Source organism: Centroberyx gerrardi, chromosome 4 (genome assembly GCF_048128805.1).
Source record: "Centroberyx gerrardi isolate f3 chromosome 4, fCenGer3.hap1.cur.20231027, whole genome shotgun sequence".
Taxonomy (NCBI): Eukaryota; Metazoa; Chordata; class Actinopteri; order Beryciformes; family Berycidae; genus Centroberyx; species Centroberyx gerrardi.
This window is the reverse complement of record NC_136000.1, coordinates 30,653,747-30,678,745: the sequence shown is the minus strand read 5'-3', so window position 1 is coordinate 30,678,745 and position 24,999 is coordinate 30,653,747. Positions and strand designations below refer to the sequence as shown.

Sequence of the window (24,999 nt, the reverse complement as noted above, 5' to 3'; positions counted from 1 at the left end):
AAAATTAACTTGTTTCTGCCCTTACCGCATGCCTTTTCCCCATTGGAAGCATCTATTCACTTCCATCACATGGCGGCCATGTTATGTCATATTTGGAGTGGAACTCTACCCGGAAGACGTTGAAGCAGATGGAAACAAAGGCAAACTGAACTGCTGTTAGGACATAAAATCAAATCAAATCGACAACAAAATTATATGGTGGAGAGATGAGCAGAGCTGGAGAGGGTAGCAACTGGACTGATGTGAATTCATGATGTTAACTTATGTTAGCAGTCACTTTATGTTATTAATGTTAAATTTAGCTGCAAAATTATCTCTAAACTATCTAAAACTATCTCTAATCATCTAAATCCAAGGCCTTAAAAGGTCTTGAATACAGTTAAAGCATTTCAGGTAAAATTATTGTTTCATTTCAATAAAAATTCAGTCATTATCTACTCATCCCATGTCTGTTGAACCTCCATTGAAGTTGGTGGGACCACCAGACGCAGCGAGGTAGCCTCGTAGTTCCATGGAAACATGTTTTTACAGCTCCAAAAATAGCATAAAATGTCAATTTATTTTCTCCAAACAGCTCGTGCTGCATAATGCAAAGTGTTTTGTAGCCAAACGATTGCACTGTGGGTCCACAGTCCAATATTTACCTCATTATCTACTAGATTTTCCTCAGACAGTGCTCTGGTAGAGTGCACAAGCTGTTTGGAGAAATTTGTTGGACATTTTATGCTTTTTTTTGGAGCTCTAAAAAAGATGGCCCCATTAACGTCAATAGTTTAGAAGAAGGCTGAGATGGAACTATGGGGGCTAACTTGCTGTGTGTTTGGTGATCCTACCAACTTCAGTGGCGTTTCAACTGACATGGGGGCGAGTAGACAATGACTAACTTTTTATTCCAGGTTGAACTATTCCTTAATATTTAAAGCTGCAATAAGCAAAATTTTCTGACCACTAGAGGGCGACAGAAACTGCAACACATTTGTAAACAAGCTCACAGCAAAGCCACTCGCCAACTGCACTGCGGCCATGGAGGCCATCCAAGGACAAACATTGCAAAGCACCGTGCATAAAGGCTAATAGCTAAGCTAACCGTACCTACGGAGAAGTGTTGCCGGTTACCAGGCTCACTTTGCCAGAACTTTCTCCCACTGAAGGTAGGTAGCAAGTTTACTAAGTTCGCTTGCTCACTTCATCGATTCTGCCATAATGAGAAAATTTTCAGGAATGGGAGGGGGTGAGCGCCGCTTTTAAACAGCGAGGGAGGAGACAAGCTAGTTTTAAAAGAATGAAAAGCTACTGAATAGGTCAGGGGGAGCTTTGTTCCAGAGAGGAATTTGACAACTAGCTTTAGAAAAGAGGTGAAAACAGCAACACAGCTGGCTGCTGTGTGGATATTGGTTTATATCATTATGTCTCAATGAAATCTCCACATAGAACACGTTAGTTTCAGGATTGGCTATAAGGTCTGATATCGCTTAATGCAGGTTTAACTGGATGAAATTTGCAGTTGTAGTGGACAACTAGTTAGTCACATAGCGCTAGCTAACAGACAACAGCTAACAGAATTTGACGTGATGATAAAGACTGTTAATGTCGACAGTTGGTAAGAATTAGACCTGGTTTCATTTGCAGATAAACAACATGAAGTAGATGACTAACAGTAGCTAGCATCATAGATCAATCCAGTTGCCATTTTCTCCAGCTTTGCTCATATCTCCACCATATAAAAGATAGATTTATTTATATTTGTCCAAGCATTGATTGAGTTTGTCTCCATTTCCATCTGCTTCACTGTTTTCCAGGTAGGGCTTCCATCCCTGAAAATGAGGCAAATCAAATATGGCTGCTGTGTAAATGAAGTGAATTGTAAATATAGAATGACTAAGAGAGCAGATGGGATAGAAGACTGAAGGAAAATAAGTCCAGGAATAAAAGAGAGAGAGAAAATGGAGGGGTGGAGAGTTGATTATTTAATTTCAGCCTAACAGAGGACAATACATAATAAATTCATAGTATACTGTATGTAGTATACTATAAACCATACGCCCATAAATATGTTCTTGTGCGTGTATGAGTCTTTGTGTGGGAGAGGAGGGGAGAGAGGGAAAGAGAGAGGAGGAGAGATAGAGAGGAAAAAAAATTAATTACCAACAGAAGAGAAGGATAGAGGGAAGAGGGAGAAAGAGAGGGGTGTGGAGATGGAGAGAGGGATGAAGGGGGAGAAGAGGAGGAGAGGAGAGAGGGGGAGGGAGGGATGGAGACGAGATTACAAGGTGGAGAATAATTTCACCCTCTCCTGACGATGCTAATTAAGCATGACATCATCGTTTGGTTGCCAGGGGCAACCCTGGGCCACACACTCAGACTGTTAACCCCGCCAACACACACACACACAATAATGCACAAACACAGTTCAAGTGTTACCAAAATAACATACTACAGTTTGACCGATATATAGGGCTGATATCATGCTTTTATTAAATATCGGCCTTCAGCCAATCAGTGTGTTCCAGCACTGATATGATGCAGTTTGATTGATTACTTATTTATTGTAGAATTGATCAATACTACACTACTATGGGAAGCCCTTAACCTGAATTGATTCCAATTTCACATTTTTGATCAGATTCCACACAAGTATGCATGAATATATGAATATAAATTTTAAAAAAAAATCATTATTATCCTGCGTTTCAGTGGAGAGCTTTAGTGTCTCATGATCTGTCAAATTTAAAGATATTGAATATCGACACAAAATACCAGTTATTACCAGAATATCGCGCTGATATTCGGTAATATTGAATATCACTATATTTCCCGAATATCGTGGTATTTTCTGCTGTATTGAATTTCAAATATCATCAAGTTTCTAGGCTTATAATAATATTATTATTATAATATTGTGATAACATTGTATATCGCGATATTTTGGCAGGACTGCATCACTATATTACATTTTGGATATCGCCCAAACCTAATTGGCAGCTTCAATCCACACCCACACACACCCATCCACACACCCACACACACACACGATCTCTTACCCCTCTCTCCCTCTATTGTGGATGGCCAGTTCCTCGGTGATGCCCTCCTCGGATTTAAAGGCGTCCCAGTCCATCTTGGACTTCTCCAGCGTGCTCATCTTCTGTTTCTTTCCTCCCATGCGACCCAGGATGCTGGACATGCCGCCTGGCCGCTTGCCACTGCAACCACAAGAAGGAGGGGGGGGGGTTATGGTTTTGGTTCTGTTTGGTAATACGTACATTTGGTTTTCTTGCTGTGATGAACCACCATTGCATTGAAAACACTTCAAACCAAGGTGTCTATGTACAAAGTGCAAAACCCTTGACTTGCCCCATCATTAGTTCCAAGAAATTAATCAGAGAAAAAAGTGCAACAATGCTTTTCTTGAGCTGATGATGGGGTAAAACTCGAAAATAAGCGCACTCAGTTGGTGCCACTTTTGAATGGGTGGAGCGGAAACACTGAAATGCACACAGCGGCAGAGGCAGCACTTCCCGGCCGTGGAGAATGTATTCATCACAGTGCACTTACAAGTAAGCAAAAACATGGAATTACGCATTGTAAGAGATCAGAGAGGTGTTGCAGTGTGTTAGTATCACACGGCCCAGCCACCTCAGCAACAATTTCGTTTTCCATGGTGTTTCTGCTTTGTTAAACAGGACACAGCGGAAAGAGACAGAGAAAGTTGGGAGAAAAAAAAAAAAAAGAGAGCGAGAGAGAGAGTAAGACAACAACATTCATGGCTGGGCTCAAAGCCAATGTTGTGAGTACACATAAGTCTGTAAGGAACTTTAACACTGTTAAAAAACAGCTATTGGTGATGCACCTAGCACTTCTGGGTGCATTTTGTATTGTTCTTATTCGTGCTGGCCAATCGTAGATGAGGTGACGTCACTTCCAGATATTTCCAGCAGCTACAATGGAGTTTGATATGAGAAAATGTTTCAGGATGTAAAACATCAGCGGTAAACGTCAGGTTTTGGTGTCAGTCCCTCAGAATCAAAGAGCGAGGGCTTCTTTCTAGAGCCGCCATTTTGCACCAAGAGACGTTCAACAATCATACAGGGAGAAATCCATCGTAGAAGAGGAGAGAGACCAATTTCTCTACTGACAGTAGCCTCAATAGACCAGAATGCAATGCAGCTACAAGACAGGTTGTGTTTTCAGCAAGGGGCAAGACTACAATCATAGTCCATGAAGTAGTTGTCTAGCTAGCTATATTTATATGGCCATACGACCACCTTTGATTCACAGCAACCAGTTCACGCCACTTCTCTGGGGGAGGTCGAAAGGCATTCTGGGAAATGTAGTAGACGAGGCAGGTTGAGGGAAAGTGGGTACACCAAAATAAAGTAAATTACAACTTTTCATCACAAAGTAACTCCAGAATGCATGAGGGGGAGTTTTCCTTTAATGTCCACACACATGCATACAAAAGCACACACAAATCAATATCTCATTGGTACATACAAGAAACCAAACACACACCCAGGCAAAAAATAAACAAAGCAATTCAACATACATACATACACACACACACACACACACACACACACACACACCTCATGAAGCCTTTGATTAACGATCCTGTTTATATGGTGTTCCACTCCATTGACAGGGTGGTATGACAAGCTGCTAATGCAATGTCCCGTTTTAGACACACGCACGCGCACGCGCACGCACACGCACACGCACACGCACACGCACACGCACACGCACACGCACACACACACACACACACACACAAACAAGGTCATTCATCCATTGTATGGACAATAATAAATGCAATCAGTCAGGTGGGTTAATGTTGAAGGCTCACTGCCCTTTCACATATTGAGTGAATGAGATGCTGTTTTAAAGCTGACTGAGGCCAACATGGCCTGCAGGTAAGAGTGAATATATGATTGATTATCTCTCTCATATGCAGTGGATGTCAAAAGTCCACACGCCTATTCAAATATTATATTTTTATTGCCTTGAGGCCTGAAATTAAAACCCAGCAACCAGCAAAATCAAGGTAAAAACAAAAGGCTACTGACAATCTATTAAAATGGAAAACTAAACTATACACATATAAAAGAGAGAGAACAGGATAGAGTAGAGTGGAATAGAATAGAATAGAAACTACTGATCCCTGACTTTATGCATTTGTTTTTCCAATTCTTGTAATCTTAGAAGGTCGGTACTTTTAATTGTCTTTTTCCTCTTCCTTCATACTGTTTACTATTTTGTAAAAAATTGAAAAAATTCTGCTGTTATTCTGATGTTTCTCCTCCTGGACAATTTAAGCCATTGAGGCTGGGGTTACACTACACGACTGGACAGACTTCAAAAAAGATGGGACACACACTTGAGGACCAGTTGAGTTTGGGGAACATGTGCTACCTGAGTTCGAACACCACACAATCCCCCTAATTCACCGCACTGCTACGACCCTGAACCAATGCTGCATTCAGGTCGCATGGGAATAACTGTCTGAACGACTTGGCGGTTCAAAGACACCATGATTGAAATTTTCTGTAGACTTTGGTTGCTCCTAATCACTCTTAGGACGTCAAAACTTGTCCAAATTTGAGTTATAAAAATCAAAGACGTTTGACAAAATTATGTCGACTAAATTGGGACACAAGAAATTAAAGTCCTACATACAAGATCATCTGTACAACCAACCCAAACTAGTGCTGACTTGATGCCAAATTGTGGATATAATCATCCTAAAAGTTGTGTAGTGTGTCTGCAGCCTTTTGAGTAAAAACAAATTAGATAGTAGTATATAGAAAAGTATAAAGTACACACATTAAATCACAGAGTTGAAAAATGAAGCTTTAAGTACTGTGAACTGTGCTTTTGGACACATGTGGACACCATCACCCTTTCTCACTCCACACACACACACCTGCTGAGTGACCCATGGTATATAAATCCCATGATTCCGTGCAGCCCTCTGCCAGCTGTGAAACCAACACTGTTCCCACCACACTGAATACTAAACAGAGAGAGAGGAGTTCGTGCTAGAACACAGGATATGTAAAGAAATGGAGAGAAAGAATCTGAGATAGAGTTGAAGAACATGATGAACAGAAACAACCATGAGGAGGGAGGGGGAGAGAGAGAGAGCCATAGGGATTAAGATGCAGAGGAGACAGACTCAATCAATTATAGACACTTAAACAACCCCACCAGACCATAAGGAAGTCAACAGCCCATACTGGAACTAGCAGACTGTTTAGTCAGTGTTGTTTGTTTGTATGTTGATGTGTACCATGACCAGCGTCTGTCTAGACTAGGATTGGACCCATATATGGGGCCGATATTTAGGTATTGTGTTTGCTGGAATTCTGTCTTTCTTTCTTTTTCTCTGCTAAAAGTGTCTGCAGGAGACTAAATAGGAGTAAAAGGGTCAAAATTAGGCCAAAACTTATTAGGGTCTTTGCAAATGTTAGAGATAAAGTTGATTGCCCACTTCCTCCTTCAGTATTTATTAAATTTCTTCTGTCACCAGACACACACACACACCCTACCCACCACCTCCCACCCTTCCATTATGTAATTGCTGTTGTCAGTGATTGTGAATGTTTCAACCTCTTTGTTGAAAAATCAGCTTCTTTATCATCAGACATCAGTCCTTTACCGAGCTAAGGCTGTTATGTACACAGCCTTGTACCCATGATTTTTTTCTTGCTTTTCTCAAATTTCAAAATGCAAGCTCAATTTAGTTATCCATTACTCTCGCACTGTAAATCCTCTGATCAATTGAATGAGTGGAACCATGTGGATCCAGCTATTTTGAAATCTGAGTGCTACATATGAATGGCAAAACATCTCTGGAACCTTGATGATGTCAGGATTACCTTGTGACTAACAGCTCTACAGCAGAAGATTCCTGCTTGCAGTCCATTCTGGGATTTGTAGTTCATTATCTATGTATTTGTCTATCAATATATATGCTTTATTTCCATTAGCCTATATGTGCTATTTTGACATATTGTAAGAAAAATCTAAATCATGGAAAGCTATTGTTTCATACTTGTCCTTCACAGCCAAATATCAGCCTTCAACATAGTGAATAATAATAATAATATATTATTATTATTAATATTTAATGTTTTCTTTCTTTCTTTCTTTCTTTCTTTTTTTTGTACAGAAAACAAGTGGCATATTTAAAGCAAAATGATCTCTCAGTGAAAAAACAGCCACATTTAGAATAAATATTGATTATACTGTTAGTAATAGAGGTAAAGATAATGTTAATGGCCAACATACTGTATATTTACTAATTCCATTACACTTTCACTACTTCAGGCTACAGGTTACCCATACCTGTATGAATAAAGGTGTGTTTGAAATGAGCAAAGACACTGTAACAGTAGTGTGCAAATAAATGTATTCAAATAAAATGATTCAGTTGTTCATTTGTGCAAAGTGGATAGGAAGATGACAGAAGTGGACTGCAGGTGAGAGGGCAGTCAAGCAGGGCTTTGGCTCATCTTCTGTTTGGCAGGTCTGTTGGAGTGGCGTCTCTGCTGTTGCAGCCATGTTGTCAGCAGATGTCTTGTTCTTCCTCCAGAATATACAGGATAGCCAAGAAAAGAAGCCACGCTTCTTCTTTGGTTTTGTTGACAGGCTGTCTTTGGCAGTGGAGCTCTGAGGTCCTGTAGGTTCGACCAGCTGGACGGGTGGAAGTGTCTTTTCCAGGGTCAGACAGGACAGATCCTTGGTGTCCTTGGTCTCATGGAACAAACTGCTAGACGCCTTGATGTGAACAACAGCCTCACACACACAGAGAAGAGAGGATGAACGTGAAGCTTCAGCCTCCTGAATGGGTGGAGGGAGGTCAGCCTGGTTGTCCTTGGCCTCATGGACTGCGCTTGATACACTGATATCCTCCTGGTTCAGGATGGCTGCTGCCTTGTTGTCTGGCACCTTCGTAGTTTCAACCTCCTGGATCAGGCTTGGTGGAGCCTTGACTTCAACCTGGATGGCTGGAGCCTCTGACTCCTGAAGCAGGTTGGTTGATCCTTCCTGAAGCAGGTGAATCAGGGTGTCTTCAGCAAGAGAGACGAGGAGAACCTCCTCTGAGGTGGAGATATTGTCAGGTCCAGCAGAGAGGACAGTGACTTTTGTTCCCTCACAACATTCAGGTTGATGCAGGACAGTGACAGAGCTTTCAGCAGCGGCCTCAATCTGAGCACAAGAGTTTCCCTCTTGATGGTAAAAGGACATTGTTCTTCCTCCTCCTCCAAGTCCTGGAGGAACAGCATCAGTTTAGAATCAGCTTTGACGATTGGCTCCCATTCATCAAGATGATCTTGAGTAGGGCCATGGTGTGGAGCGCAGGCAGCCATAAATGTAAAACTCACTGATGAGGAAGCATAGATGTGCTTTTCACCAAGTTCCTCCTCCAGGAGGAATGAGAGGAACTGCATCAGGTGAGAATCAGTGCTGCTGACAAGAGGTTCCCATTTGTTAAGATGGTCCAGAGTCGGCTCATGGTGTGGGGAGCAGTCAACTACAAATCTAGAGAGTTCCTCATTCTATAGTAGGATGACATTCTAACTTCTATGGACTCTGCTGCATTCTGTTTACATATGGTTTGTATATGGTTTATAACCTAAACATGATTAAAAAAAATAAAAATTGAAAATAAATAAATAATAATAATAATTGAATATTTGGAATTTGTATTAAGATACCCTATTTTTTATGCAGGAAACATCTTTGACTATTTAATTGCTCATTCCTATTGCATTCCACTGCTTTAAGTTAGCTCACTCTAATCTTACCAGAAGTTTCAACCTATAAGAGAGCATTGTAGCAGCAGTTGCTGGCCCATGTGGTTTAGTATTGATTTATTCGTTAATGCAGAGCACTACAAAGTTGTATAAAGTGGTTTACGCTGTTAATCATAGGCTGCAGTATCACAATACTTCTCCCTTTAGTTAGTTTCTCCTCAGTAAGCCTGTAACAGGAGTTTGGCTCAGTAGGTAAAGCATCAGCCTCTCATGTGGAAGATTGTAGGTTCAAATCCAGGCTTGTCCTTTCCGAAGTCATTAGTTGTGAAGAACAAGGGGCATATATTCCTATGTATTGGCCTTTTTTTTAAAAAAAATTTTAAATTAAAAATCAGATCTGGTCCAATCAGTGTGGTCCAACTCTGATATGATGGAGATTCCTTCCTGATCACAGCTAGTCAATGTTTCATTATTAGTGTGCTTGCCGTAGGCAGAGCACACTCTTACTATCTTGCATACTTATTATTAGTGTGCTTGCCGTAGGCAGAGCACACTCTTACTATCTTGCATACTTATTAGTGTGCTTGCCGTAGGCAGAGCACACTCTTATTATCTTGCATACTTATTATTATTAGTGTGCTTGCCGTAGGCTAAGCACACTCTTATTATCTCACATACTTATTATTAGTGTGCTTGCCGTAGGCAGAGCACACTCTTATTATCTCACATACTTATTAGTGTGCTTGCTGCAAGCAAAGCACACTCTTAGTATCTTGCATACTTATTATTAGTGTGCTTGCTGCAAGCAAAGCACACTCTTATTATCTTGCATACTTATTAGTGTGCTTGCCGTAGGCAGAGCACACTCTTATTATTATTATTATTAGTGTGCTTGCCATAGGCAGAGCACACTCTTATTATCTCACATACTTATTAGTGTGCTTGCCGTAGGCAGAGCACACTCTTATTATCTCACATACTTATTAGTGTGCTTGCCGTAGGCAGAGCACACTCTTATATCTCACATACTTATTAGTGTGCTTGCTGCAGGCAAAGCACACTCTTATTATCTTGCATACTTATTATTAGTGTGCTTGCTGCAAGCAAAGCACACTCTTATTATCTTGCATACTTATTATTAGTGTGCTTGCCGTAGGCAGAGCACACTCTTATTATCTCACATACTTATTATTAGTGTGCTTGCTGCAAGCAAAGCACACTCTTATTATCTTGCATACTTATTAGTGTGCTTGCCGTAGGCAAAGCACACTCTTATTATCTCACATACTTATTATTATTAGTGTGCTTGCCGTAGGCAAAGCACACTCTTATTATCTCACATACTTATTATTATTAGTGTGCTTGCTGCAAGCAAAGCACACTATTATTATCTTGCATACTTATTATCCTACAGTTTTTACAGTACATAGACATGTGAGACATCAAAACATGCGGCTCATTGTGGAATCGTGTGCTATTACTTTTCTAAGAGATCCATCATAAGCTCTTTGAGATATTAATGATTAAATGCCAATTTTGCCATTTTAGACGCAATACACACCCATTGTAAAATAATGAGAACCATGTGGACTCAATTTTAGGATCACAGAGCCAGAAATTTAACTTTCGTTTTGTCCTATTTAAGTTTCGTTTTGTCCGCCATCTTGTTTCTCCGCACAGTAGCTGAAGCTAACTGAAGCTAAGGTAGAATCAGATCAGTATGGATGTATTTGGACTTTTATTCTGTATATTAAAAGTCTACTGCGGAGTTTTTTACCGGCTGGCTTGATGCATTTAGGACAGAGGGGCCGTTTACCGGCTGGCTTGATGCATTTGGGACAGATGGAATCGCGCTGCGGAGATCGGCAGGTACGTTAGCACGCAGTAGCTGAAGCTAACTAGCAAGCAACAGTAGCATGAGCTTACCAGGCTATACAAATGAAATGATCGAGCTCATTCATGTCAGTGCTTCGACACAGCCAGCAGATGGCGACAGAGACCATGAGTTCCCCACATAGGCTAGCTTGATGCATTTGGGACATTGTAAAAGGATGAGAACCTGAGAACCGTGTGGACTCAATCACAGGATCACAGAGCCAGAAATTGAAGTTTGGTTTTGGCTCCCACCCAGTAGCTGAAGCTAAGATAGAATCAGATCAGTATGGATGTATTTGGACTTTTATTCTGTATATTAAACCGGCTGGCTTGATGCATTTGGGACAGACGGGCCGATTACCGGCTTGATTGATGCATTTGGGACAGAAGGAATCGTGCTGCAGAGATCGCAAGGTATGTTAGCACGCAGTAGCTAAGCTAACTGAAGTTAGCTACCCACACAGAGTATGGTGGCCGACGCTTCACGCAGCTTCCCGGGGACACGGTGCCGGCCAGTGGCGATAGCTGGGCGCCGATGTGTTCCCGGTCGTCCGGCCGACATTTCGGCGCCACTGCTGACGCCAATGCGTCAGCGCATGCCCGCCGAACGTTGTTTTTCGGCACCGATGGGCCCCAAGTGCGATCGGGGCATGGACCGGGAGAATCAATGCGGCCGAGAGGGTGAGGAAGAGAGGACAAAACAGCAGCGGAGAGAGGAGACGGAACGCGCTGAAACGGAGATTAGTATGGATATATTTGGACTACAGAGGAGTTTTTAGAAGCTGGCTTGATGCATTTTAGAGGTAAGTTAGCTGGTTTCTCACACAGTAGTTGAAGCTAACTGAAGCTAAGATAGAATCAGATCAGTATGGATGTATTTGGCCTATTATTCTGTAGATTAAAAGTCTAGTGCAGAGTTTTCTAATGGCTGGCTTGAGTCATGTGGGACAGACGGAGATCGAGAGGGAAGTTAGCTGGTTTCTCACACACAGTAGACTTTCTTATTTTGTCTGCATGTGGATGGTAGCTAAGCTAACAGTAGCTAAGGTAACTGAAGTTAAGCTACACACACACGCTTAACGGAGCTTCTCACGCGCTCAGTTTTTAAGCTAGAGCGGAGCTTTTTTTATTATCGGAAACTAGACATCCAGACGAATACGTAGGTACCAGCCATGTTATGCTAGCTCGCTGGGAAGCGGGCGCAAGATAGCTCCAAAGTCAGCGAGGTTTAGCTCTAGAATTGTGATGCGTTTTAGGTCCTTGGAAAGCTGGGAATCTTTAGTTCCGTTCGATACCAAACATGTTGTTGTGGCGTGATGAGAAAAGTATCCCAGTGCCTTTGAACGCAACTGGCTCTGTTTACTGAGTCTAGTCTGTCAAATTCAAAAGGGGCCAGTGTTACAATTACCTAGGTATCTGGTTAGATGAAAAATTGTCTTTTAAACCCATGTCAATGAACTGACTAAGAAAGTAAAATTTAAACTGGGTTTCTTTTTTTTTTTAGAAATAAGCAATGCCTTAACATGAGTAGTAGGATGCAGATTGTATAAGCAACACTTTTTATCAGTGCTTGATTAGGGTGCTGCTGGGTGATGCATTTTATAGGGATTGCTCTTGTTTTTCTTAGTAGACTTTCTTATTTTGTCTGCATGTGGATGGTCTGGAAATAACTTATTTTGTTTGTTGTTTTGTTTTCTTGTAGTTGTGTACACAGGTCTGTCTTGCAAACAAGATGTCGATCTCAACGGGACTTACCTGTTTAAATAAAGGAAATGAAAAAAATATTTTAGGACATTATTATTTAAACTCTTTGTGATCAGGCACAGTTTGGACAAAATACAATTGGTTTACGGATTTACGGAGCGAAATGCTAACAATTGCAATGCTGCACCGCTTAGCAAAACTAGTGAACGCCAAGTCTAAGGGCAGGGGCATTGCAAGGGTGGCAAGCACACTTTAAATTTTCTTTAGAAAATTTAGCCTTTTCTAGTTATTATTATTTTTCCACCAAAGAGTTTGGCACGCTACTCCTCCTACAGTTTTTACAGTACATAGACATGTGAGACATCAAAACGTGCGGCTCATTGAGGAATCGTGTGCTATTACTTTTTCTACTTTTTTACTTTTTTTCTACTTTATTACTTTTTTTTTTTTCTAAGAGATCCCTCATAAGCTCTTTGAGATATTAATGATTAAATGCCAATTTTGCCATTTTAGACGCAATACACACCCATTGTAAAATAATGAGAACCATGTGGACTCAATTTTAGGATCACAGAGCCAGAAATTTAAGTTTCGTTTTGTCCTGTTTAAGTTTCGTTTTGTCCGCCATCTTGTTTCTCCGCACGGTAGCTGAAGCTAACTGAAGCTAAGGTAGAATCAGATCAGTATGGATGTATTTGGACTTTTATTCTGTATATTAAAAGTCTACTGCGGAGTTTTTTACCGGCTGGCTTGATGCATTTAGGACAGAGGGGCCGTTTACCAGCTGGCTTGATGCATTTGGGACAGATGGAATCGCGCTGCGGAGATCGGCAGGTACGTTAGCACGCAGTAGCTGAAGCTAACTAGCAAGCAACAGTAGCATGAGCTTACTAGGCTATACAAATGAAATGGTCGAGCTCATTCATGTCAGTGCTTCGACACAGCCAGCAGATGGCGACAGAGACCATGAGTTCCCCAGATGGGCTGGCTTGATGCATTTGGGACATTGTAAAAGGATGAGAACCTGAGAACCGTGTGGACTCAATCACAGGATCACAGAGCCAGAAATTGAAGTTTGGTTTTGTCCTTGTTTCTCCGCGGAGATCGGGAGGCTCCCACCCAGTAGCTGAAGCTAAGGTAGAATCAGATCAGTATGGATGTATTTGGACTTTTATTCTGTATATTAAAAGTCTAGTGCAGAGTTTTTAATGGCTGGCTCAATGCATTTGGGACAGACGGACCGCGCTGCGAGATCGGGAGGTGCGTTAGCACACAGTAGCTGAAGCTAACTGAAGCTAAGGTAGAATCAGATCAGTATGAATGTATTTGGACTTTTGTTCTGTATATTAAAAGTCTACTGCGGAGTTTTTTACCGGCTGGCTTGATGCATTTAGGACAGAGGGGCCGTTTAACGGCTGGCTTGATGCATTTGGGACAGATGGAATCGCGCTGCGGAGATCGAAGGTACGTTAGCACGCAGTAGCTGAAGCTAACTGAAGCTAAGCTACACACACAGAGTATGGTGGCCGACGCTTCACGGAGCTTCCCGGGGACATGGTGCCGGCCAGTGCCGATAGCTGGGCGCCGATGTGTTCCTGGTCGTCCGGCCGACATTTCGGCGCCACTGCTGACGCTGATGCGTCAGCGGCTGGCCGCCGAACGGCGTTTTTCGCTTCACGGAGCTTCCCGGGGACACGGTGCCGGCCAGTGCCGATAGCTGGATGCCGATGTGTTCCCGGTCGTCCGGCCGACATTTCGGCGCCACTGCTGACGCCGATGCGTCAGCGGCTGGCCGCCGAACGGCGTTTTTCGGCACCGATGGGCCCCAAGTGCGATCGGGGCATGGACCGGGAGAATCAATGCGGCCGAGAGGATGAGGAAGAGAGGACGGAACGCGCTGAAACGGAGATCAGTATGGATATATTTGGACTACAGCGGAGTTTTTAGAAGCTGGCTTGATGCATTTGGGAGGTACGTTAGCTGGTTTCTCACACAGTAGCTGAAGCTAACTGAAGCTAAGGTAGAATCAGATCAGTATGGATGTATTTGGCCTATTATTCTGTAGATTAAAAGTCTAGTGCAGAGTTTTTAATGGCTGGCTTGATGCATTTGGGGCAGACGGATATCGAGAGGGACGTTAGCTGGTTTCTCACACACAGTAGCTGAAGCTAACTGAAGCTAAGGTACACACACAGAGTATGCTGGTTTCTGCGCGTCGGCCGACGCTTAACGGAGCTTCTCACGCGCTCAGTTTTTAAGCTAGAGCGGAGCTTTTTTTATTAACGGAAACTAGACATCCAGACGAATACGTAGGTACCAGCCATGTTACGCTAGCTCGCTGGGAAGCGGGCGTAAGATAGCTCCAAAGTCGGTGAGGTTTAGCTCTAGAATTGTGATGCGTTTTAGGTCCTTGGAAAGCTGGGAATCTTTATTTTCGTTCGATACCAAACATGTTGTTGTGGCGTGATGAGAAAAGTATCCCAGTGCCTTTGAACGCAACTGGCTCTGTTTACTGAGTCTAGTCTGTCAAATTCAAAAGGGGCCAGTGTTACAATTACCTAGGTATCTGGTTAGATGAAAAATTGTCTTTTAAACCCATGTCAATGAACTGACTAAGAAAGTAAAATTTAAACTGGGTTTCTTTTTTTTTTAGAAATAAGCAATGCTTAACATGAGTAGTAGGATGCAGATTATATAAGCAACACTTTTTATCAGTGCTTGATTAGGGTGCTGCTGGGTGATGCATTTTATAGGGATTGCTCTTGTTTTTCTTAGTAGACTTTCTTATTTTGTCTGCATGTGGATGGTCTGGAAATAACTTATTTTGTTTGTTGTTTTGTTTTCTTGTAGTTGTGTACACAGGTCTGTCTTGCAAACAAGATCTCGATCTCAATGGGACTTACCTGTTTACTTAAAGGAAATTAAAAAAATATTTTAGGACATTATTATTTAAACTCTTTGTGATCAGGCACAGTTTGGACAAAATACAATTGGTTTATGGATTTACGGAGCCAAATGCTAACAATTGCAATGCTGCACCGCTTAGCAAAACTAGTGAACGGCAAGTCTAAGGGCAGGGGCATTGCAAGGGCGGCAAGCACACTTTAAATTTTCTTTAGAAAATTTAGCCTTTTCTAGTTATTATTATTCCGCCAAAGTTGGGCACGCTTCTCCTCCTACAGTTTTTACAGTACATAGACATGTGAGACATCAAAACATGCGGCTCATTGAGGAATCGTGTGCTATTACTTTTCTAAGAGATCCATCATAAGCTCTTTGAGATATTAATGATTAAATGCCAATTTTGCCATTTTAGACGCAATACACACCCATTGTAAAATAATGAGAACCATGTGGACTCAATTATAGGATCACAGAGCCAGAAATTTAAGTTTCGTTTTGTCCTATTTAAGTTTCGTTTTGTCCGCCATCTTGTTTCTCCGCACGGTAGCTGAAGCTAACTGAAGCTAAGGTAGAATCAGATCAGTATGGATGTATTTGGACTTTTATTCTGTATATTAAAAGTCTACTGCGGAGTTTTTTACCGGCTGGCTTGATGCATTTAGGACAGAGGGGCCGTTTACCAGCTGGCTTGATGCATTTGGGACAGACGGACCGCGCTGCGAGATCGGGAGGTGCGTTAGCTGGTTTCTCACACACAGTAGCTGAAGCTAACTGAAGCTAAGGTACACACACAGAGTATGGTGGTTTCTGCGCGTCGGCCGACGCTTAACGGAGCTTCTCACGAGCTCAGTTTTTAAGCTAGAACGGAGCTTTTTTTATTAATGGAAACTAGACATCCAGATGAATACGTAGGTACCAGCCATGTTATGCTAGCTCACTGGGAAGCGGGCGTAAGATAGCTCCAAAGTCGGCGAAGTTTAGCTCTAGGATTGTGGTGCGTTTAGGGTCCTTGGAAAGCTGGGAATCTGTAGTTTCGTTCGATACCAAACATGTTGTTGTGGCGTGATGAGAAAAGTATCCCAGTGCCTTTGAACGCAACTGGTTCTATTTACTGAGTCTAGTCTGTCAAATTCAAAAGGGGCCAGTGTTACACACAGGTCTGTCTTGCAAACAAGATCTCGATCTCAATGGGACTTGCCTGTTTAAATAGAGGAAATAAAAAAAATATTTTAGGACATTATTATTAAAACTCTTTGTGATCAGACACAGTTTGGACAAAATACAATTGGTTTACGGATTTACGGAGCGAAATGCTAACAATTGCAATGCTGCACCGCTTAGCAAAACTAGTGAACGCCAAGTCTAAGGGCAGGGGCATTGCAAGGGCGGCAAGCACACTTAAATTTTCTTTAGAAAATTTAGCCTTTTCTAGTTATTATTATTTTTCTATCAGATGTCTGACCAGAGAAATCATTCCAGTGGTGCAGAGGATTTTACTCAACAGTCTGTAAAACCTGCAGTGAAACATGCCTCACTCTGCCTTAAGGAGCTGCTAACACACCTATAACTATTTCATTAGTCTGGCTTTCAACGAATTGGAAGTTTTTGGAATTATTTGGGATGAAAACAGCTGAATTTAAATACTGAATTTCGGCGCGAAATGTCCAAAAATACTGCTATTGGCCTTCAAAAACCTACACACCCATGCACGCACACACACACAGCAGAGTATATGCATGCTAAATTAAGCCGGAACAAGGCAGAGAGGGGAAAAGACAAGGGAGACAGAGTAAAAGAAGCCAGACAAGGAGAGAAGCCAAACAACACAAAGTCCAGTTAGTGAAGCTGATGGACTCGAACAAGACAAACTGCTTCCATAGATACTAATCTCTACCACAACATTTAATGGAAAACAGTAGTTTTTATAGGAAGTGGTTCCTGAAGGTGGTGACACCATTAGCTTGTTGGTCACTGCAATAAAGACAAGATAGAGATTGAAGCTCTCTTATACACCACTGTCCAGATCTTTCCTTTTCCTTTTGATTCGGTTCTTTTGATTCTTCTTCTACTTGTAGTGAGGATGTTGCTCTCTTTCTCTCTCCCCCTCCCTCCCTTGCTCTCTCTTCCTCCCCAATGCCAAAGGAGAGACTATAGCGATTGATGTATTGCCAAGTTAGCGTGTGTGTCTGAACCTCTAACACTCCAAGATTCACCATCCCTCTTTTTGATCATCAAAGGTATGGATGAGGAACGCAGATATAGGCCAGGTGTCATCACCCCCCCCTGCCACCAAAACACCCGCACACACACACACACCATAACGCTTAGTGTGTTTTCAAACCTCTCTTCCAATTGCTTCGGTCCAAAATGTTGTTCCCATGTTGCATTTTCACAATGGCTTGCGCAGCAAAATTTCAAGCGAACCATAATTTATCAACTAAAGTCACATGGGAGCAGTCATGTTCTTTACTGGTGAGAAATTTGGTGCAGGAAAGGACTTTCTTCCAGGGTGAGACTTGTCCTTGACCCATAGTTGACAGCATGTTCATCTCATAATGCACAGTGCGTCCTGTAGCCAGGTGGGATCTCTCCAAACGAAGCTCCAGGGTTGGTTTGGAAACGTCATGAGAAAGCTCCCTCTCAACAAGGTCTCCAAGTAGCAATTGCTTATTTTTATTTTTCATTAGCATTATTATAGCAATTATTTTCATGGTCGCCGGGAGGCTGGAGCATATCGCAGCATGCACTGGGCAGAAGACAGGGGTCACAGGGCTAAAGCCTGGTTCGTGCTTCATGTAGAAATGAACGCAGCAGAGCGCGCACAGTCTAAATGAAGTAACTGCGGCCAAAATTACTAGCCGCATTGGCCGTGTTTGGGAGTCGTGCACCACCTGAAATCTGAATCAATGCGGACAGCGTCGCAGTTACATAAACAAGCCTCCGTCAAAGATAGGCTGATCGAAGAGGAATTGGAACCACAGTGACCCATTCTGGTGTTTTCAGACGTGCGGTCATCATGAAAGCGTGAGACGCGTGAATGTCAACGTTCACAGATGACACATCCGTGTTCGTACGAACCTCGTGCACACCAAGCCGCACAGACAACATGAACCAGGACACAGATTCACAGCCAGACTCTCACATTCACACCTTTTGGTTATTAACAGTTTCCAATCCACCTTGCATGTCTGTGGACTGTGAGAGGAAACCCAGGCGAACATGCAAATTCAACACAGACAGGACAAGGAATCAAACCCACATCCTTTTTGTTGTGAAGCAGTAGTGCTAACCACCTACACACCATGGTGCCCACAACCAAATTTCCATCCAAGAATATACTGTAAATAAATTAGTGAAGAAAGAGAGTAAGTAAGAAAGAAAGAACCTGTTTGCCTACCACCCCCACTGTGTTTCTGTGTATTTTCTTTAAGCCACAAACTATTCCATGATCTGAAAAATGAAATCCAACACTCACTATGGTTCTTTCAATGCTCGGTGCCACCAGCAGTGTGTAATTTCACTTTGCTGCAGTGGCCCCCAACAGCTGGAAAACGACCCCCGCAGGTAGAAAAATGTAATTATGATGAAAATTCATCCTCTGGCCTGCTCAGCCTGCCTTAAAAAAATGCAATTACAGCACAATTGTCCATATATCATGATATAAATACCCAAATAATAATGTTTCTGTTGGCATGTGACTGTGATACATGAATTCATAGCACACATCATGGTAAGTAGTATCAAACTAATGTAAGTTAAATGAAGAGAGTCTCCTTTAAGGAAAAAGTAAATTAATCCTTACCTGAAAATGTAATTGATTTTCATCTCTGTTGGTGGTTGTTTGCCTTATGATGATGACTGGAAACCACAGTTTACCAACCTTTTTATTTACTTCTCTATCATTGGTTACAGGTTGTTAATTGCTGTTGAGCCATTTAAATACCAGTCGTTTTGGTATTTGAGCCATGAGAAACTCACTTTAACGCACTGACTTGAACTGAGGTTTGTTGATGTTGGGTTTGCTTGGACGGTTAATTGTGGTAAAGTGCAACAATAGGCTGAAATTACATACTTAATTTGGCTATTTTATGTGGAAACATTGCGGTGATTGGGGAAAATCGCAAGTACGTTTGAGTAAATTCCTCTGATTGCAAGATCCTGTAGGGACTGACTGATGTGTAATGTCTCTCCATCACTAAACCGCTCCCCATACCTCTTTCCTCTCTATCTTTGCCTTTCATTTTGGCCTGTTAAATATCTTCTGAGTCTCTTTCACACACAGCCAAGCCAGCTGCTGAAGGGTTCCTGCTTTAAGTGTGTGTAACTCATATGGCAACTCTCCTTTTTGTGTGTGTGTTTGTGTGTGGAGATTCCCTGGAGAGAGTGGAGGGGCTCCAGATGTCTGTGGCTATGACACATGTGCACGCATGTACACACACACACACACACACACACACACACACACACCTGCTAACCCTTCTCATTCAGCGGACCAGGACCTCCTTCCTGCTCATGAATAGGCCAATCACTTCCCTCTGAGCTTCTGACCAATAGAAAAGCACGACTTCAGAGCAGCTGAATCCATGCCAGCCACAGTTGTATACATTTATTTATACTATTTATGTGTTAATACATTGGAACTGTTTGTACAGTATATTTATTTATACACTTAGCATTCTTCTGTTTTTAATTCTTATGCATGTACCCTATGTTGGATTTTTTTTTTTCCATACATGACACATGAATTGGTAATAAAAGCCATAATATCCTAAAGTGAAGCTGCATCCATCTCGCTCCCTTCACCTCCTTCCATTGACTTTGCATGCATTCCATTCTTTGCATGATAGAGTATACAGCTCTTCTGAACACGTATGTGTGTGGGTGATCACTACGGTTCGACCAATATGTGTTTTTGAAGGCCAATAACAATGTATGAAATAAATATGTTTAGACTTATGTCACTTTGAATGTAATGTTTTTGCATGAAACCGGTCAAATTTAGTGTTTTATTGTTAGCAAGGTGGAAAAGCCTCTGAAACAGAATTTAGACCAACATGGGACACTAAAACTCTCCACTGAAACTCTTGGGATGGATTAGGCCTTAAAATGGAGAATTAATTTACAAAAAACATAACTGAACAATTCAATCAATCAATAAATTGTGCAAAGAAAATCAAATTCCATTGCAGGTTTTATAGACTGTGGTCAGGGTGGGAGGAACCTGACTGGCCGATATCTAATATATAATAAAAGCCCAATATCAGCCTGATATATTGGTCTAACCCTTGTAATCCCTGTATGTTTCTGTGAAATCTACCCTAAAGGAGAATTCATATGTTATTCCTGTACTCTTTGAGAGTTAAATAAATACTTACGAACAATACGAACAACCCTCTGCCAAAGCTAGAAACCAGAGAAGCAGCACAACTCTGTAAACGGAAAATGTGTCATGATGACATCAATTTCTGGGGTGGATTTTCACTTCCACTAACACATTTATAGTACGTGTGTATCGTATTAAATCTATATTTAGACCAGAGTCAAACTGTATGGGTTACAATGGGTCACATGCACATCTGGAAACTATTAGACTGGACCGGGGAATATGGTGGTGGAAATTAGACTGCAACCGGTTTTTCTCACGCCGTCTCGGACTGCGTTTACATGCACACAGCATTCTGGAAAATCACTAATCCCATGGTCTACTACATCTATAGCTGTACACTATCATAATGTATATCATAGTTATAGTGAAATGCATGGGTAAATCTTTTTGGGATCTTTAACACAACACATACTCATACATACACATACATTTTATGATAAATCCCATTGTTGTACAAGCAGTGCTTCTATCTATGGATGTTATAAGCTGTGTTTGCTAATGATACTATATTCTACATAGAGGAGATGAAGTCATCTGATCAACTATAGAGCCAGAGAGCTGAGATCACATTCAAATAAACTGATCATTGATTAAGAAAAGTCTGGACTTCTGTTTCTCTCTCACTGTTTTTCTCTTGATAATCTTGAATTCACACAGACAAAGGGAAAGAAGGATTTCTGTGTGTGTTCATGTACATGCTCTATACTATATGCTTTACGCTCCAGTGAGAGTGTATGTGTGTGTTCAGGCTCAATGTCATGTCAGCTGGTGAGGTAACTGTGGTGATGCTGCGTAATCAATAAACCAATCAGCATCAGCCAAAGACCTCTGTGAGCCAACGATCAATAACACTTAACAGGCTTTCACACACACACACACACACACACACACACGCGCGCACACACACACACGCGCACACACCCACCTCACTACTAACCAGAAAGCGTAACAACAGGTCAATCAAATCAATGCCTATACTGCTCGCCAGATTACACACAAGTATGCATGCATATGTTTATTATCATTACCCTGGGTTTCAGTGGAGAGTTTTAGTGTCCCATAGGCTTTTTCAGAGGCTTTTCCACCCTGATGAGAATGAAATCCTGGGTGAAAACACTGAATACTTGTCTTTTTTTTTTTGCACGAAATGGTCAAATTTAAAGATTGGCACCCTTTAATCTTAAAATATCAGTATCAAACTGTAAAAATTCACATCAGTCAAACCCTAGTTTCCAGACCGAGACAAAGAAAGGATGAGTGAGTACTAACTGTGAGAGAGTAAAATTCCCCATTCCTAATTTCATGACAATTATGCCGTTAAATAGAGAGACTGTTTCTATGAAGAAGTCAGCAGAACAGAAGTGGCTGCTGCATTCAGTGTGTGTGTGTGTGTGTGTGAGACTGTACTGATTGTCCTGAGTCAGCAAACTGCGAGAGAAAGGCGGATAGGAAAACTGCTATTCTCCTACAGAGCAATGAAGGCGAAATGAGGAGAGAAGGAGGTCGGGACGACGGAGGGAGAGATGGAGGGGAAAATGAGGACAACCGAGAAGTGGGCTAGAGAAAAGGAAGGCAGAAAAAAAAAGGCAAAAAGAATAAAAGAGGAGATGAGGAGGGGGGGAGGGGAAAGAAAAACGAGGGAGATAGAGTCAGAGATAATAAGCTGGAGAGAGAGAGAGAGATAGAAATGAATGGGTACAAAGGGTGGAGGGGTCCAGGAAGACGTGATGATGGATTGGAGGATAAAAACGAACGACAGAGGAAAAAGAGTGGAGTGGAGCAGCTGTAAACCTGCCTACAAAGCACTACAGAGCTCTGCAGTATAGGTCTGTTGAAGCGATGCCCTAGTTCACTGTGTTCAGGGTATCTGCAGGGTTCACAAAGCCAAATGTAAGACTTTTAAAAGGCCTTTAAATGATAACTGGAATTAGTTTCAAGGGCAATTTAAAAACCCAAATTAAAGGTCCCATATTCTCCGCTTTCCAGAGTTTCATTTTATGTCTTGAGGTCCATTCAAAGCTGTGTGTGTGGTGTCAAGTACCAAAAACACTCTCAATACATTTTTACACATTAATTTTCCAGCATCTCTCTGAGCCTTACCAAGAACAGGCTGTTTCTGTTGCTGTGTCTTTCAGGCTCATTAATATTAACGACCTTCTGCTCTGATTGGCTAACCGTTTCAAGAGTGAAACGTGAGACACCGCAGCCCGGCAGCTACAGGTAGGGAAAACTCTCCGGTAATAAACAATGACAACCGCTCAACCGCTTTGAAAAAAACACTTTGTTAGTCTATTATTTCTTACAAAAATGATAATGAGCGAACCTTTGTGACGTCACAAAGTTACGGAAGTCCAAACGGCTCGTTTAGAGGCTCGCTTTTCTAATATGGATTGTGTGGATTTAGTTGGCGACCGTGCGTTTTGATACTTTCACCATGTTTAGATAGCACATCCAACTCCTTTATAATCACAGAGGCAAGGGGAATCCAGTTTTCCACAATATGGGAACTTAAAAAAAAATTCTAAAAGCTGGCAAAACCAGCCTATTTCTGAATGAACATAGCTAATGAAAACTCTGGAAGTATAAATGAGCCACACCTGGTCTCAGGTAGATACAGACCAGGTGTGGCTCATTAACTGACAGGGAGGAACAAAAACCTGAGGACCAGAGTTTCACGGGTCTTTCCTTGTTTCGTAGAATGTCTTGGTGGTAACCTCAGAACTTAATGGATAGAATGGTCCTTCCACTGTTTGTCATGGTAATTTGGCTAGTACAGCATAAAATTCTGGTTATGGAATTTTAAGTGTTAATTGCTATGGTGACAACACAAGTCTGCACATTAAGGCTGTAAAGTCTGTCACACTGTGAGAACTGTGCAGATGAGTCTGTTAGCAAACTGTCAAAACTCAACTGAAAGCTAACGTTAGCGACGAGGCTAACGTAGCTTTATCACAGACTGTACTTCTCTCTCTAGCTCTTCTAGTCAACATTAGCATGTTAGCAATCCATGGCAGTAAGGAGACAGAGAAGCTGCTTTGGTTCTTGCTGTAAAACCTCTCAGCTCAGTGACTTGCTGTAACTCGCTTTATACAGAAGCTAGACCAACGGTTCACATAAAAATGCTCTGACTGTCCAGGAACATTGATTTGAATGGGAATGACCGTTTTATCCATTCAAGTTCTGTGGTGGAAACTAGGGCTGAACGATTTTGAAAAAATATCTAATTGCGATTATTTTGACTGAAATTGCAATTGCGATATGATTTGCGATATTAGTGGGAATGATAATTTTTACATCATTATTCTCATTTTCATTGAAAAACGTATTAAAATGATTATGGTGTGATTTTTGCGGGGATCTGTACCAAACAAAGATGTTTTCTTAAGTCTGTAGAATATGATGTGTAGGCCAGGACATCTCTGCAGCACGACAATATTTAATTTAAAATGGTATTTTGACACACATTTCGCCTTTAACAAATATTGCGCCTCCTGCGATTTGAAAATTGCAGTAGGCCATATTGCGATTTCGATACAATTTCGATTAATTGTTCAGCCCTAGTGGAAACCTTGCGTGACAAGAAAGGTTTTACAAAAATTCTATATTGGAACGCATTCAGAACCCTTATGAATGGAAAAGATACTAAATACATTAGGCAAGGTGAATCCTGGAGATTAATCCAGGTGAATCCAGGAAAATAGTGCCTGAATAAACTCAAATAAGTGCCAAGTTTGTGTATGAACAGAGCGCGTCTCAAGTGGTTCAATAAATACCAAAGCGTTTTCAAATTTCTCCATCTGTTTTTGTTGTGGAACTACGGATCAGTCTTCGTCTGTTCGTTCGTTTGTTCTCTCGTCCGTCCGTCATGTGTGATATCTCAAACACCACTGATTGGAATATGATGAAACTTGAAAAACCTGAAAACTTGAAACTTTGGCATTTTCAAAACTGTTGGCACAAGGGGGTGCTACAATTATAGGTCAGAATTAAACATTTTAATAACCAGTCATATCTCCCACACCACAACTCTGAATGACTTTGTTGGAATTTGGTGGACATATCCAGCCATTTTTCCTGGACTATCAATGTACGCCATGTTGGATTTTCCTTGGTTTTGAGATTCTTGAAAGACAGCTTTCCCCCTTAAGTCTCTACTCCAAAACACTCAGTTAACCTGAACTGTTAGATAGCTAACTAGCCAGCAGGCTCATTTAGCAAAGCAATATTAATGTTAACATCATAGCCACTACTAATGCTAGCTTCTACTAGATACTAGATACAGATAATGCAAATGGTCCTACAAAAGATATTTGCATCATAGACTTGAGAATTTGACCTTTTTCATGTGTTTAACTTGTTACTGATTGGCCAAGGGGG

At 41.6% G+C, this 24,999-nt stretch overlaps 1 protein-coding gene across 2 annotated transcripts in view; it reads right to left on the bottom strand.

Moving 5' to 3' along the window:
* The window catches only part of cfdp1 (craniofacial development protein 1), a 39,994-nt gene that overhangs the window by 5,007 nt on the left and 9,988 nt on the right, over window positions 1-24,999 (bottom strand). For both annotated transcript variants that reach the window (XR_013504345.1, XM_078282989.1), the window contains exon 6: window positions 3,042-3,200. Coding sequence is in view for 1 of the 2 variants with exons in the window: in XM_078282989.1 (XP_078139115.1) it covers window positions 3,042-3,200 (159 nt within the window). In the remaining variant the exon portion in view is untranslated. The remainder of the gene's footprint in view (window positions 1-3,041; window positions 3,201-24,999) is intronic.